The sequence below is a fragment of the Channa argus genome, chromosome 18, assembly GCF_033026475.1.
Source record: "Channa argus isolate prfri chromosome 18, Channa argus male v1.0, whole genome shotgun sequence".
Classification (NCBI taxonomy): domain Eukaryota; kingdom Metazoa; phylum Chordata; class Actinopteri; order Anabantiformes; family Channidae; genus Channa; species Channa argus.
The window spans coordinates 19469089-19486091 of record NC_090214.1 but is presented as its reverse complement, the minus strand read 5'-3'; the positions used below and the strand labels follow the sequence as shown (position 1 = coordinate 19486091).

Here is a 17003-nt window from a genome sequence, read left to right as displayed (position 1 = left end):
GGCTTTGCAGTCACATGGTTTTCTAGCCAATAAGCTGGTTGGTTTGTCTGCCCTAAAAATATGGAGTTTCAAAATCAATTCAATTCAACTTTATTTATATAGCGGCAATTCACAACAAAGTCATCTCAGGGCACTTTCAGGGCAAAATCATATTCATCTGTTTCGGTTTTTAAACTATAAACTGCTGTTTATAATTGGGTGGATGGAAACATGCTAGTGGTAGCGAATTAAAATTCTTTCACAAGTAACCGACAGTTGGTAGTTATGTTTCAGTTGACCAAATCTCGATGAACGAATCTTTAAATCTGAGTCCTTACTGTGAGAAAGTCTTTCTATTGGCTCCTACTTTTTAACCAGCACAGCATGCTGAAAGTATGACAGGCTCCTTTGGCTCTTTTATCCCTTCGTTCACCAAAATGTTGGGACTGGCTGACTGACTGAACCACAGTGCTTCCATAAATAGAAGGTTACACTGTTACAGGCCCATTCATGCTTCTCGCTCCCCCTCTGAGAGACATGAACTTACAGTATGGACATGCATACATGAACATGTTTCAGACAATCACGCTGCATGTTTTGCAACAGCAAGAAGAACCCTAGTTTATTTTTTGTATTTGACTAGAAAACATGAACTATGGACAGGCGGTGCGGACATACATTTTTTACAGAGTCCCTCCAAAAGTTTGCAGAATTGAGAAGGGACCACATTTATGTTAAAGTTGTGGAAAGTATGAATGCTCTTCCCAATCAGCTAGAGACTCAGATTTTTTGCTCACACAGCTCAGTCTATTGGCAACAATTAAAAACTCAAACTGAATGAGCCTCTAATTGCACCTGTTCAGTCACACTTTCACAATTTTAATAAAGTTTCATCAAACAGGATGGCTGTATCCTCAGTATTGACAAAGAGAGAGGTATGACCTTTCTTTTTTAAATTCTACAATCAAAGAACAGAATAATATCCAGCACAGACATGATTTTATGTCACATTCTCTAAAGTTCACCTTTAGCCAAAACATGTATAATGTCCACCTCTAGTAATATTAAAACAAAGTCATTCCCATAATAAAGAATGTGTTGGGTTCTACAAATGTTAATATTCAAGTGGGTAGATTGTAACATTTCTATAAAAACCACCAGATATCAATAGAAATTCTGTTGTTTTAATAGGACTAAATATCCTCCTGTTTTTGATTCTTTTTCTTTTTCCTCCAATCTTCCACTCATCTGTTTGACATCAGTGTTTTTTTTCCCCTTTTTTACACCACCACCATACATGGATTTCTCAACCACTTTGTTTAGTTGACCTTTTGTGTTATCAAATTTGCTGTTTGTGCTATTAAAGTTGCAACAAAATTTACCAAGAAAACAAAACCAATTTTAAAGGTCAGATTCTTATATTCCACTGTGCACAGCTTGTGCAGATTTGGTGAGAAAAGCATTAAAAGCAGCTAGTTTGATGTGTGTCAGACAGATGGGTTTGAAGGGAATCCACTTCCATTTGATTGGGCCACATAACTTGATTCATTAAGCTGAAACTGTCTGTTATTGGATTATGTTTCATATTGGATTGATGAGATCCAATTGTAGATATTACAGGCTTTTATGGAGACAGGTTTAGCAGGAGTGAGAGGGTATAGAACACGGGATAAAAAACAGAATGAACTATGAAAATGAAGGAAAAAATAAAGTATAATTATGGAATATAAATATGGAGCTACCACAGAATCTACACAATTAAGCAGATGAAAGAAAATACATTTTCCAGCCAAAAGTATATAGACACATTTCTACGCTTCATGCTGTGTTTTTCAACTCCAATCTTCTCTTCTTCTGGGAGAGCAGGAAACCTGATCAACTCGTATCGCTTGCCGCCGATCGTTCGGAGACAAACAAGCGGTGAGCGGTTTGCCAGGATGTCCGTTTATAGCTGCCCAACCTCCTTTTGATCAATCACCGATTACAATACAAGCTATTGATCAGAAAATATTATCTTTCCGCCTGTGTTTGCTCTCTTTTGGAGCTGTGTGATGTGTGACAGAGCACTGGCTCCAAGCCACCAAAAAACATTGCTGATAAGAAAAGGTACTGAGAGGCCAGTTAACTCATCATCTATTATTCTGTGTGTGTGTGTGTGTGTGTGTGTGTGTGTGATGTCCAAGCTTCCCTCTGAGTCAACATTTAGCAGGTTAAAGGTTTGTGAATGTTTTCTCTGGGGCTTTTCCAACTTTTACAAACTTTACACTTTTCTTTCCATTAATTCTTTCACCTAGTGGCATTTTATTTTCGTGTTAGGATCATCTTTTATTCAGTCATAGCAGATTCACTACCTATCATAGCAGGAGATGCCATTTTTTGGTAGTTTGAAAATAGGAACACAAATGTAAAAAAAAAAAACACATGTTTTTTGCCGGTGTTTGCAGGTTTTCAACATATCACACATTCAGTGTCTGTATCTCCAACTGGATCGAAGAGAGTATTGCTGTTTCAGACATATTAGTAAAATAATGGGACAATACAAGCACCAAGGTGAAACGGAAACTATTTGAACTAGTATTTTATTAAAAGCAATGTAACCTCCTCAGTTATCTAATATTTAGATTCGTAGCTGCCTCTAAAAAACACCAGTGCTCACGAGGGGTTTGAGGACTAAAAGTCACCAATCAAATGAGACACGTTCAGATGCAATAGTTTTCAAAAACTTTAGATTACAGCCAGAACTTTAGACCAATTACTATAAGAGAGAGCGTTATTGACTTAAACATGTGTAAAATGTATAGAATGATTTACACTGTAGAAAAAGCTCCAGTTTTCATCATAAAATAACAGTTATTAACAGCTTAGGTTGTAGCTGCTGGTGACTTGTCTTGGAATATTATTGTTTCATGAAAAAGCATAAAAGAAATAATTAGTGGGGGAAAACCGAATTGCTGATGCCAATGGAGATGCCAGCCTGTACATGACGTTGTGACTTTGCCCATCTATATGTAGGCTTATGTTTGTGGTTTGAGATTGTAAATGCATTACAGTGAACACAATAATGGATTACAAGATGGCTCCCAGTTCAGTCCTTAAGAAGTTGCTCAGTAGAACAAACAATTGTCTATTTCCAAAAAGGGTGTGACTGTGTGTAAAATGTAAGCACCTGGACTAATGGGAAGTGAGATGGCCCCACTCCTCTTTGGAATGGATGGCACAGCATCCAAGATCTCCCCCACCGAGAATTCAAATTCACACAGAACAGCATTTGACTCCCAAAGTCAGGTTTGCTTGATTAGACAGCTTTCGGTCATTTTTGCTCAGGCACGGTAAAAGGCTGCCATGCCTACTGTGAGTATGACCTTAAATGAGTGGGCAGCTGTAGTAGGAAGAACAGTCTGTCTAAAGTGTCCTTGGATAAGACACTAAACCCCAAGTTGATCTGGGTGGTTCAGGCAAGCACCTTGCTTTGCAGCCACTGTGGCTGCTGTGTAAGTGTGTGAATGTAAGGCAGTATTATGAACCACATTGGATAAAAGAGCTAAATAAGCACACAGATTAAATGAGCTCAGGCTCAGAGGACAAACTGTGTTCACTGGCAGTGGTTTTAGAGGTGGCTTCCACTACAGAATTACATCTGTCTGCAAAGCAGGTTTATGAGGACTGTTTTTTTTTTTCTGGCCATGATTCCTTGTGTGTAGTGATTTCTCTGAATGTTTCAATGACATTATCTACAGTAGATGATGAAATCCCCAAATCTCTAACATACTGAAAAAGACCTAGCTTCATAACTTCAGCTTAATTCAAGAATACACTGGTGTTCGTATTGTTGTGTGTTTTTTTTTAACACACCTTCTTAATTCCAAATCAAGTAGCAGATAAATATTTAACACAGCTGAATGAGACAAAATGGAAAACAAGTTAGTTACACAAAGAGGTAGATGACATCAAACTCCACTGAGGCCATTTCCTCATCAGATCAGTGACATCATTAAGCCACCAGAAGCTGTGATTGGTGAACTGGTTCCTCCTGATGAACAAGTGGAGATACATTACAGTGTTTATCAGTGTGTGTGTGCGTGTGCTTGTGTGTGTGTGTGTGTGTGTGTGTGTGTGTCAGTGGGAACAGAGACCTTTGTCCAGTGATGTCATCACAGACCTTGTGGACATACAGATTATGCACTGATAAACCATCCTTCTGCACACACACACACACATGCATCCACACACACACACACGCACACACACACACACACACACACACACATATGCATGCACAAGCACTCTCACACACACACACACAAACACACACACACACAGAGAGATGTAGTAACATCAATCTGAGGACTCCCTCTATCTGCCCCTCTACAATCAATCATAGAAACACATTTATTGACTGTGGATGTATATTTGGTGTAGCACCTTGTCCACACACACATGTTCTTCATTTTACACTATAAAACACTGCATCAGATCATAAATAGACCAAATCTTAACTTTACAAATATATTGGTTTATTTAATTAAAATAAAGCTCAATAACCTCCCATGGCAGAAGGAAATACGCAGGATAGGATAAACCAAACATTACTCAGACAGTAAGAAACAGAGCATTTGTTGGGAAATGTTTTCAGCAGAGAATTAATACACATTTGGTGCTTTGGGAGACTTCCCAGCAGCAGGACAGAGGATGTAAATTGAGTAAATAATCTATGATATGCAACATGTCACCAGTGCTACAGTATGATTTATGTGGTTTTAATAGTATTCAGACAACAATGGAGCTCTATGGAACAGAGGGATACAGTAAATATATCTCCCATCCATCCATTGTTTTAACCACTTATCCTGTGAAGGGTCATGGGGGCTGGAGCCTATTCCAGCTGTCCTTAAGTGAGAGGCATGGTCCACCCTGGACAGGTCTCCCATCTATCTCAGGGCCAACACAGAGAGACATACACAGACAGACACACTCACATTTACACCTATGGGCAATTTGGAGTCACCAATTAATCTAACAAGCCTGTGTTTGGACTGTGGGAGGAAGCCAGATGAAACCCACGCAAGCACGGGGAGAACATGCAACTGTCAGGTAGATTTGAACCAGGGACATTCTAGCTGTGAGCTGCAGCCATAACCACTCCACCACTGTGCTTCCCAATAAATATACCAGGTTTTATGAATAACTTTTAGTGGATCATAATGAATTGTTGACAGTTCGGACAATGGATATCATTTATACAAATCACGGCCATGCTATCAGGCTATGTAACATGTTACATAGATTGAACGTACACGATATTTGTCATTTTAATGTAGCATGTTATCACATGTTATCTACTACTTATTCTTACTCACTACACAAGACATACACAAATAGACATACATACGTTTTGCAGGTATTTGGCTATAAAAATTTGGTGAAATGCAGATTTTGTGCATTTCTGTCATACGCATCTAGTCAGAGAAACTGCCACTGAAACATTTCTGATGATAAACCATTAATTGGTTAATTGAAAAAACAAGACCAAGTCATCTTTTGTAAAGTAAAAGTTAGTGAGTGAGTTAACATCCGCACAACACTGTCATTATTGTGACATTATCAATATTCTTCTAAATTCTCTCATGTGCTCAGTTACTATTGTACTGTACATGTGTGAGAGAGACAAAGAGTGTCTTTACTCCATTTCCGGTTATCCTATCAAAAAGGAAGATGGAACGTATCATGGTGCATTAAGCACAACCACACACACACACTCAAGCTCATAGTGGCCTGCTGATTGCTAAGTGCTGTGCTATGTGTCTGCATATATACTCTGTGTGCCTGAGTTTAAGTGCTGAGATACAGTACGATGCATCAAGTTTGTTTGCCCGACTGCTATGCTGAGCATCAGCAGACTGCAGGCTCTGTAATATCGCCTACTGCAATATTTCAAATGGGTTATTTTGAATGTTGCTATTGTTTTCATACTTTCTAACATCATTCTACTCAGTCCTGATGTTTCTATAGCTCTGGCTAGTTCTTTTCATATGATGCTGCTGTATAACGTGCATCATTTTGCACCTTTGTGACCAGTGAGCAGAAACTAACACAAAATAACTCAACCTGAAGTCACAGGAAAGTGTGAAAGAACACACCCTGTCCACTAGACCTTTCTAAACCTGATTCACCTTATCATCATAAAACTCAGCGACTCAAATTAAGTGGAAGGTGTATTGACTTGTAGTGAACAGCAACACCAGTCAACACAGTCAGACGCCACCTGTGCTGAGGGAGCCCATAAATGGTAAAACACTGTAATTTACTGACCTAATCTAAAATGTTTTGTAAAATTCAAGTTACTGCAACACTAGTTTTAATGTTCAGACTAGCTGTTCTCAGTTGAGTTTTTTCCACTTGAAATTATTACTGCAATAAATGAACTGCTCAGAGTGAACACAAGAAATGCAGGCTGTTTTTAAATAAAACTAGCAGGCTTCCCAGCACGTCGATATGTTCACTTAACTTAAAACTGACCTAAAATTATGTTGGTCTTTGTGCAGTTTTGGTTTTCAGCACGCTGCAGCTATTTTTCCTATCTGATTATAGATAACAATATGAATGGGTGTTCATAATGAATATGTGGGACAGTTGTTAAATTAGTCTGTCAAATTATTCATGAATTAACCACAAAGTAGTGAATGTTGGAATTTGCGCCTTAGCTAAACCAAAAGGTTCCCTTAAGCTGCAAATTAAAGGATAAATGTATGGTATTTTGTAAATGCAGTTTTTAATATAATAAAATCTTGTGATATACATACAGAGAACTGATTAAAATCCTAAAAAACATTACATTACAATCTAGTAATTTACCCCTGATACACCTAAGGTAAACCTTTGAATGTAAAAAAGAAAACGTCGTGCACCCCGTAGGGTTTATTTAATTTTGCTGATTTGGGGTTTTTATAATTAAGTTGTTAAGGGGTTAGTGTTTAGCCTTTATTAAACTGGAGTTTCAAATGTTTTTATTTGTTGTTGGGTGTATTTGTAGAAGAAAATTAAGGATATGTTGTATTTATTGGATTCAAGTCAAGTCAAGTCAAGTCAAGTCTGCTTTATTGTCAGTTCTTCCACATTTATAGAGAATTGAAATTGTGTTACTCTTGGATCCATGGATACAAATATAAAATATAAAATACAACAATACAATAAGGGCATGTAAAGAGTAATAATAATAAAAATAAAGTAAAATAAAGTAAATGAAGCAGCGCAAGGCACATGGCAGATGGAGTTTAAACCAGTGAAGTGAACAACAGTGCAGGTAAAAAGAATCTAGTGCAAAAAAGGTTAAAGAGTCTGATTAAAGTGGCTCAAGAGCAGTTCTTTTATTTAAATTGACTAAATAGGTAGTAGGGGTTATAGTTCTGTGCCTGGGGCAGAAGAGGGGAGTGGGGGAGGAAGTTTAGGAGTTCGAGAGCGAGAGAAGCCACTGCGTGCGGATGCGCCGCCATCTTATCTTTTTTTTTTTTTTTTAAAGTCTTACAGTGAATCAGTCAATCAATTTCCAAACATTGTTTTCATGCAAGATTAGAATAAAAGATACAGAAAATATGGACAGCAATTCTGGAGAGATCCTGCCACTGTCAGCAACCGTAGACTGCAATACTCCAACAAGTACTGTTCAGAACCTGAAATACCAGTTCTGATTATTTAGGTGAAAAAGTCACCTAAACCTTCTGGGTCACGACAGTATCGAAGCACCCGAATGTGGCGCCACACACAAGCACTGAAGTACATGTTGAAGGGCGACTTTACTACTTACCCTGCACTTATATGCCCTCTGTGTAATGGATACCAAGTCTTTAAGTGGTAATGGTGCAATAAAAAAAAAGATAGAGAGAAAGAAGCAGGGAGACTTGGAGAAAAAGTGAAGGCGCGAGACAGAAAGGTAGGAGGAGAGAGACGGTGAAGTAGAGGCAGAGGAAAGGAGACAGGAAGGAAGTGAACATACAGTTTGGAGGAGAATAAGAGGAAAGAAAAGACAATGGAGGAGAGCATTAAAGGGCTAATGGAGACAAAAGGAAGAGCAGAAAGAAGATGAGACTAAAGATGGATGGCAACTGACAGAAGAAAAGGGAAGAAAATATGATGGAACAGCGAGCCAAAGGAAGAAGGAGAAGACGATGATGAAGGAAATGGAGATAAAGGACCTGAGGGAAAAAAAGATACCAGTTGCACACAAAGAAAGTTGGACACATTAGACACGGTTAATAAAGAGATAGCTGGAACTCACTGTGGAACTCCAGCTGATGGCAACTGTGCTTTTAATCTTTTTTCTTACGGAGTGAAGCCTGTCTGTCTAGGTCTGCGAGGCCTGACAGACATCTGTGGCTTTTTATTCAGCCATATCGATCCCCAAACTCTCTGTTTTTTAAAAATCTCTCGCTGTGTCGCTCTGTCGTTACTCTGGATCTATACCTCTTCATCCCAGTCTCCCTCCTTTATCTCAGTCTGTGCCTGTACAGCACTGACACAGACAAAGAGAAAATGGTCAAAAGTGGAAAATGGTAAATATCCCAAAAAGGAAAACGCCGTGTTAAATGGTCCGCACTTTTATAACACTTGTTTTTTGTTTAAACTTTATTTTACCAGATAAGACCCTTTGAGATCGAGATTTCAATGACAAGGTCGACCGGACCAAGAGGTCAGCAGCACACCTCATAATAAATTAATACAATTTTAAATAAACCAATAGTTTAGGTGTGACATACAGTTTAGCATTAGAAAATGCAGTATGATGAGGACAACGTAGCAATTTGTTTGGTGATTAGGAAAGAAATGAAGGCTTCAACTAAAATGAGTTCTGTTATCTTCAGCACTGTTTGGAGAGGATTCCAAGCAGAGGGGGTGGTAAAACTGAATGCCCGCTTCCCCATTTCAGTCCGAACACGAGGAATATTGAGTTGATAAATCACACTCCAAAAAAACCATAATGGCTTTTGTTTCGTTGTAGACGAGAGCGAAAATATAACGGGACCAAGCCAAGCAGAGCCTTATAAATCTGCATCAGCCAGTGAGTATGTGGTGATTACAACCCGCAATAAACCTCAAGGCATTGTGATAGACTGTATTCAGACACTGGAGACATTTGGTTGAGGCACTCATGTTTACCACATCTCCATAATCGAGCAAAAATAAAAAAGTTGCCAATGCAAGACATTTATGAACTCAACCTCTCTTACTACCTGCAGGACCTGTATTAACTTTGCTGGGCGTACACATCGGTGCTGTAAAAGCAATGTTGCAAATGAATGAGCTGCATGCTACATAATGCAGACCTCTAGACAATCATTTTACATTATTGGACATCATTCAAATAATGTACATGCATGCTATTATATTATATTATATATTGTATCCTGATTATTGTAAACCTGTCAATATCCAGGGCAACACGTTTCTGTTGTTTGAGCTTTTGACTCCAAATTAGACCAACTTACTTGTGTGGTGTACTCCATTTACTTAAACAGGGGCATATATACAAAGTGGCAAAGGGAGGCAGCTTCCCCCCCCCAATGTTTTCACTTCCTATAACAGTTATTGTTCAAATACAGTGCACTGTAGCTGCTAAATTCCAGCTGGTCCTCCTGGTTTTTATTCTCTACTCATATATGTTCCATTGTAAGTTTCTGTTTCGGACACACCTTGTCTCTTCTTCAGAAACAGAAGTGCACAGAGCAACCACAGTCTGACCTGTGGCCTCTGAGCAGCTCCAGCAGAGCCTTGCTCAAGAGCAACACAGTAGTGTTGATCAGCGAGGGGACAAGTGCCATTTTATCACTCGTCCCACACAGATTTCAGCCAGAACCAGTGACCAATGGGTTACAACCTCACTTATCTAACTTTTAGAGAATGCCACATCAATTAGAATAACGAGTATATGTTATTGTCTATTTAATTTTGTATATCAGTAATAAAATAAATTAGGGATATATTTCTCTTAATAAAAGATGAAGCCTGTCATAAAGCCATTAACCACCAGATATTACCATACATATAACATTTTCTAAGTCTGCCACTGGATGGATGGTAATATTACCTATTCAATATTTCTCGTTTAGTAGCTTTTAACGATCACTATTTCCCACAAGATCAGGATGATCAAACAACGTATGTTCTTTAAAGAACAGGAATTACAGACTAACGGGATGCTGAGAGAGTGGATAGGAGAGGAGATACTGTTAGGATTGTTTACAGGACAAACACTGAAAACACTTCACCTGGACCTGTAGTTTCTTGGGAATGGACGTGAAGTGAGAAGTGGATTTAGCAGCCCTGTGTCAGAGTGTGGTCCTGTGGACACTTGAGCTGTGACCGTAAAGCTGCATGGCAAGCTGTGATCTATCCGTGTACGAAGGATGAAGACGCTCTGTCGTGACCCCACTGAGCTCCACTTTCTCCTCTGTCTGAAAAAGGAAACCAAAGCTTGCTGGCTCATGCATTTCCTCTCTTTAAACTTTTACCTTAAATAAACAGACTGTTGCATGTTAAATAAAATGCTTGACATAAATTTGAATGCAAAAAACTTGCTTATATGAATATGAATAAGTATTTTGAGAGAGTGGCTGTCCATGGCCACAATGAACTGTCATCTAATGAAGGGAGACCTGGGATTCATTTGTCAAAATAGTAATTGCACCTGTGAATGCCCTTTTTTTGATTGGCATTTATCAGCCATACTGGACAAGGATCCTAATTTAGTAAGCTTTTATTTTAAGGAACTTGACTAAAGTAAATTCAAATTTGTGGAAAGGTCAACCTTGCTGTTTCCCTGTTCTTCTTATGTTAGAGTATTGCAGTTCACATCTCAGTGTGGAGAGGTGCTGGGACCTACCGTAGACTCGTTAAACAACATCGGTAGCAGTGCAGAGAGCAATGCTCACCCTACTGATGAGCAAAGTCCAGTTCGTTCTGTTTGATTACTCTTTGTTTAGAGTATTTACTTATTTATGGTAGTTTTATAATGTGTACCTGGATTGAGCAGAGCTTGGCTGAGTGTAGCAAAGCAGGACGAGGAAAACCTGGGCAGAGCCACGTGGATTGAAGCATATTGTTCAGTAGTTAGTCTTGTTTCAACAGTGTAGCTATACTTCACTCAAAACAGGTCAACACCACACAAGCTACTGTTGATAAAAAGACAGCTTTTAAAACTGTTTTCGACGTGGAGTCTTATTATACATGATGTTGATAAAGGTGGTTTCACATACAGATTTTATACTGTGTATAAATGTCCTTTTCTTCTCAAATGTAGCTTTATTTGACAGTCAAAAGTTCGTACTTGTGCAAACATTTGTGACAGCAGTGGCTGTACAAAGTATAAAACAGCTACTGTGACTAACTGTAGCTTCAGTTTATGCCCCTGGCATAAAGTTGCTGCGAATTTAGCAAAGTTGCATATGAACGGCATTTATACGTCCACTGAGGCAATTAACACAACACGTGGGCTCACTGATAGATTTGCTGTATTCAGCATGTAACAAGTTATTTGTAGCTAATTTTCTAATACAGAAATATTCAAAAGGAGCAGCTATAAAATTAAGAATAATTGTTTTATGAGCAATAAAACTCAGTATAGTTTGAAAGGTTTTAATTTATCATCTGGGCAATTTTAAAGACTGGAATAAGGAAGAATGAGGCCTTTTTTCGCCTAACTATGTGCCAATAATCAGCTTTCATAAGAATGAATGGGAGGGGAGTAGTAAGGAAGTTTCCATCCAGTATCTGGTTTTTATAGTACATCAGTATTAGACAGTTACATACAATGTCTCTAAAAAGCCTGTAAACATGATAAACATTGTTGAAGCAGATTATATTAACAGTTAGTAATGATCCCATGTCTGTGTGTTACCAGCACCACAATTTATTAAAGGAAATCATGTATCTTATTTGTTTAGTCTGTACAGAAATGTACATGTCATTTTTAATTATAGGGAGGTTTACAGTTTCCTCTGGAAGTTCCAGTTCAGCCCACAGAAGAAAAGATTTGGGTTTAAGATCAGAAAACAATACGAGATGAAAGGTCGACTTTGTTGAATTGATGGTGAGTTTGGACCATTGTCTTCATACGTGAAACCTCTCACTGCATTTCTTCGTAAAATGTTTCTGTACACATCTGAATTTGCTCTGCTGCTGTTTCCATTATGAGTTATCTCATCAATCTTTTTTTTATTTTTTTATTTTTTACACTTGTAATATTTTCCCACCTCCTCTGTGGAGGTTGTTGATGTCACTGTCTGTTGTTTGGGGCTTTTTCTTCACAGCTCTCACACCGATTCTGTCATCAGCTGATGTTGCTGATGTTTTTTTTTTTTCCTTTCCTGACCTGCTGTGTTTGTTGCTCACTGCAGTAGGGCTTTCTTTGTACTTCAGGACCTTGTTGTATTAGCCCATATTTTTTAAAAGGAACTGAATGTGTAAAAGTATTTCTTTAAAAAAAATCAAGCACATCCACCCCCATGACTTCTGAGCCAGATCTTGGGCTAAATGAATGAGTTGCCAGAAATGGGCCACATGCAAAGGTTTTTGGTCTCAGTATTGGCATAGTGCTACAAAACCTGGCAACTGTGTGAGGGAAATAATTTGAGAAGGGTCATAGGCTTCACAAATATCCATATTTCCTAATTGGTTATTTACTGTATTATCTGATTCTAAAGCTACTGGGTGTCGTTTGAAAACTGTCTGAAATTTTGTATAAAACATATAAAATTAGCATTTGATTCAGAAACTGACTGGGGCGATAAGTAAAAAATACATAACGAATCCGACCAGAGATTTAACTGCAGTTCTACTTTTTCTTACTCAGTGGCATGGGCAACTTTTAGTTTATTTACCAAGGAGGAAAAAAGACTTAAGGATCATAATAATTACATAGATCATTTTATTTATGAAAGAGAACTTTTAGTATTAAGATCCTGGTGATCTAATGTGCATCATAAAAGGCGAAAAAAGAAACATATCGCATGAATCGCGCAAAGACAAAAAAAAAAACAAAAAGAAAGGCACATTTTTTCTGCTGATGTCATTTGCTGTTCGAGACACATTTAGCAACAGACTGACTGTCTTGGAAAGCGACTGAAAGAGCTGATGAAAGACAGAGAAACCCTGGCTTATTGATCCCATTGATCCGCCCTTACCTTTAAAGAATACCCATCCCTCCCCCACTCCAAGTGTCACCCCCTTTTCGCTCTAACCCCTCCTCAAACCAGTAAGCCCCTCTAAATAATATAATTGCATATTTGGCGCTCACTGTAACTTCAACCAGAGGGGGGAAAAAAAGTCTGATTGAATCACTCGAGCGTGCTCGTTCTCTATTGACAGCAGACTCTGTGTGTTTGTGTGGGCGGGCGATTTTGATTGCTCCCTTTTTACACGTAGATGTGTCTGCACTTAAAAAAATTGTCTGGGGTGAAATGATGCTGAGTTGCGTTTCGCTGGGCTACAGTAAGCAGAAAGCAGGAGAGAGGAGGGTTATGGGTGGAGGGGTGGATCTGTTCACAACATTAGAAATACTATTTTATTGAGTTACAATATTTTATTCAGCTATTGTAGCATTTGATTAAAATAGTCTTTTGTTGATCGGTGTATTAAACAAATTATCTTTAATAAATAATATCCAAATAAAGTGATAATAGAACATTTAGCAGTGTCTGAACACTAATGACAAAAAGACACTAAGCACATATTGTTCATGAAGCCAGCAGTTACACTTCTAAAAATTAATATTGCTGTATTCCAAAGCTGGTGATTCTAAAATCAGACAGTGTTCTGTAATTTTACAAAACTTGTTGTTTATTACAAATCACATCCAAACGTAAGCAGCAATATAGGAACAGTGTCTAAACAAAATAGGATAATATGGGGAAAATTGAATTGAAATATTATATATTTTCTCTGATTTTCTTTTTAAATTCTATTTTTGATTTCTTTTTTTGCTTTCACTTTAGTATTATTTTGAACGTGTAATTGAATTATTTTACTCAAAAGCCCAAAACTAAAGCAGCACATTGGTCACTGGACCTTAAATATTTTTGTAAAAGCCAAGTAGATGGATTGTTTTCGGACTGGCTGACTGGGCCTCTACATGGCCCTGGGAGTAGAATACAATATTGTTATATTTGGAAAACAAGATTGATGCATAGTACAAACATGTTATTTCATACCTGGAATCAAGCAAAGGTATTTGACTAGAACACATTATCATTATGAAGCTGTTCTTCACTATTTCACTTTGTTGCTTTCACCTCTTTCCTTGTATAAATAAAGTGTTAACACTTTTACAGAGAGCAGAATGGAAAGGCTGTGACTAACAGCCTATTACATTAGAATTTACTTATTAGCCCATACATCAGTTTGGTAGCTCACAGTCAGTTGTTTTATCATAAGACCATTCAGTAAATAGTCAGGTCCAAAGTCCAAGATTTGTGTCTAGTTTAGACTTTGAATAAACAAGCACACATTCCTGAGCTCATGTCACCTGAGTATAATATTACTACTAATAAATATAAGCTGAACAGCAACCTTTACAGTAATGAAAAATATTAATAATAGTAAAACAACAATGTTTAGACATTACAAGAATATTAACAAATTATAACAATGGTTGATTGAGCACAGGTTTAAAATAATAACTGGTGTCGCGTGCTGAAAAATGTGAATTAAATAGATTTTTATATTGGTTTCAAAGATAAGGCGGATTCTGATGCCTTTGTCTAGTTTTGATTCATTTTAAACAATTTTCTCATGTATTTTTCTTTTAATCATATTCAAACACACACACTCTCTCTCTCTCTCACACACACACACACACACACACACACAGTGTTTGTGAACCACATTGAGAGATCAATAGTGCCACCTGTCAATGACCAGTAGTATTACAGTAGTTTGACTCCTGGGAATTTCTTAATTTGATCATTGTTCTCTTCAATAACAGTATAAGATGATAAATATAAAAAATAGAGGGGAATCTATTTAATTCATTAATTTCTTTCTGTGCTTTTATGTAACATAAAAGTACATCAGATTTCAGAAGTGAATTTTTCTAATAAAGCACTAAAGTGAAACTGTGACGTTGTAGGTTGTGTTTTTGGCAGGTTCACACTGAAATTATTTAAAATTTTAGTGAAGACTGCCATGTTTCTAAGCATAACAAACTGTGTGGAAACATGTCTATGATTTATAAGATGTAGAATTTAATTGAATATTTCATTACCTGTTAACACCCCGTTTTTAAAATATGGATTCTTTAAAACTACATGACCATGAGACAAGAGAATGGGACACAATATTTTCACTGGCATCTATCATCATGTGTCACTAGAGGCTGTAAGAGGTAGAAACAATAGGAAAGCAGTTCGCTCTTCAGGCATGTGTGTGTTTATATGTGTGTGTGTGTGTGTGTGTGTGTGTGTGTGTGTGTGTGTGTGTGTGTGTGTGTGTGTGTGTGTGTGTGTGTGTGTGTTTACAGTGAGGATCGTTTCCCCTTACATAATAGTTTCGTTACTGAATTGAGTCCTCAACCTGATTTGTATTGATCAGCTGAGCTCTGAATCGTGCATACTTAATTCAGGGAGGTAATCAAATCAAACGTGATACCTCCTCCTCCTCCTCACTGACTGACAGAGATAGAACAGCAGGCACATTATTATCATTGTTTTGTTTGTTTTTTAATTTATTTTTGTAATGTTTATTTGATCAATAAAATCAAATCAAATTTTACATCTTCCAATTCTGGCAGTGTATTGTACAATTAAATAGGCCTAAATAGAGAGGTGTAATTTAGCCTCCATTTAAATTAGCATTTACTGTATTTTTACATTTGCTTTAAAGGGTCAGTTTGCATATTTTTGATTACGCGATTGTAGGATTGTTCATTACAACTTTATCATGAATATTTAAATTAAATTACAAAGTTTATTGAAGTACACTGAGGAGGGGCGGCTGTAGCTCAGTTGGTAAAGGCCACAGGGTCAGTGGTTCAACCCACGGCCCTGGCTATGTGTCGAAGTGTCTCTGGGCAAGATACTGAACCCCTAACAGCCCATTCTCATCCCCAGCAGGGCAGTGCTTGTCCAAGCCCGGTAGAAATTGGGGAGGGAGGGTTGCGTCAGGAAGAGCATCCGGCATAAAAATTGTGCCAAATCAACATGCCGACAATGATCCACTGTGGTGACCCTGAATTCACGGGATAAGCCGAAAGGATTAAAAAAAATTAATAATTAAAGTACACTGAGGCAGTAAAAAACATTAATGGCATCACAATGGCACAATTTTTATGGAATTAGTTAGGTTTGTCCAATGAAGCTTTTCCTTTCAGAAAAGAAAGACAATAAGTTCACGTATGTATAACTATATGTATAGTAATACTCAATCAAAACTCAACAGACAGTGAATAAACAGATATCAGGAATATGAATGTCTATTAACAAGACAAGTGAAGCTCGAGAAGATTAACTGAAAATAACAAGATCTTCAACTTCAACAGCCAGATAAGTGAACCGTTTGATATAGTGCCACCACGTACAGAGGCCAACGTCTCTCGTTATTGCACCTTATGACAAAATGGCAGTTGCCGTTTTTTACAGTGGAACCAAAATGCTGCCAGTTTCACACGCGATGTTGGCTCTAAACACTCAAATAGGAGGGATTTTAAATGTGCAAGCACAGCAGTTAGTTTAGGGTTAGGCACTATTTAAAGATGTTAGAGTCAGTGAAAAAGTCGAAGTCTGCCGCACTTCCATTACATTACATAAGGAATTACTGATTTAACATAACTGTTGCAAGTGATCCGGGACCAGAAACCTTTTTGAAGAATTCCCTCTACCTGTGTTTTTACTGGAAAAGTGAAAATTGTCTAAATTAGATCCCATAGTTTTAACCACCCCCCCCAAAGAAAAAACACACACAAAAAAAACAATTTCCACCAAAGGGACTTTACCACAGGGTCAGGAACCTTTTGTTTGACTAAGTTACACTAAGTGTCAGGA

At 37.7% G+C, this 17003-nt stretch overlaps 1 protein-coding gene across 4 annotated transcripts in view; it reads left to right on the top strand.

Annotated features, from left to right (window-relative positions):
• The window catches only part of onecut2 (one cut homeobox 2), a 52478-nt gene that overhangs the window by 11420 nt on the left and 24055 nt on the right, over nt 1–17003 (top strand). Inside the window, exon 2 of one of the 4 annotated variants that reach the window (XM_067485220.1) lies at nt 11949–12058. The exons of the other annotated variants lie outside the window; for them this stretch is intronic. Within the exon in view, the coding sequence (XP_067341321.1) occupies nt 11949–12034 (86 nt within the window). The 3' untranslated portion in view covers nt 12035–12058. The remainder of the gene's footprint in view (nt 1–11948; nt 12059–17003) is intronic. 4 annotated transcript variants of the gene reach the window in all.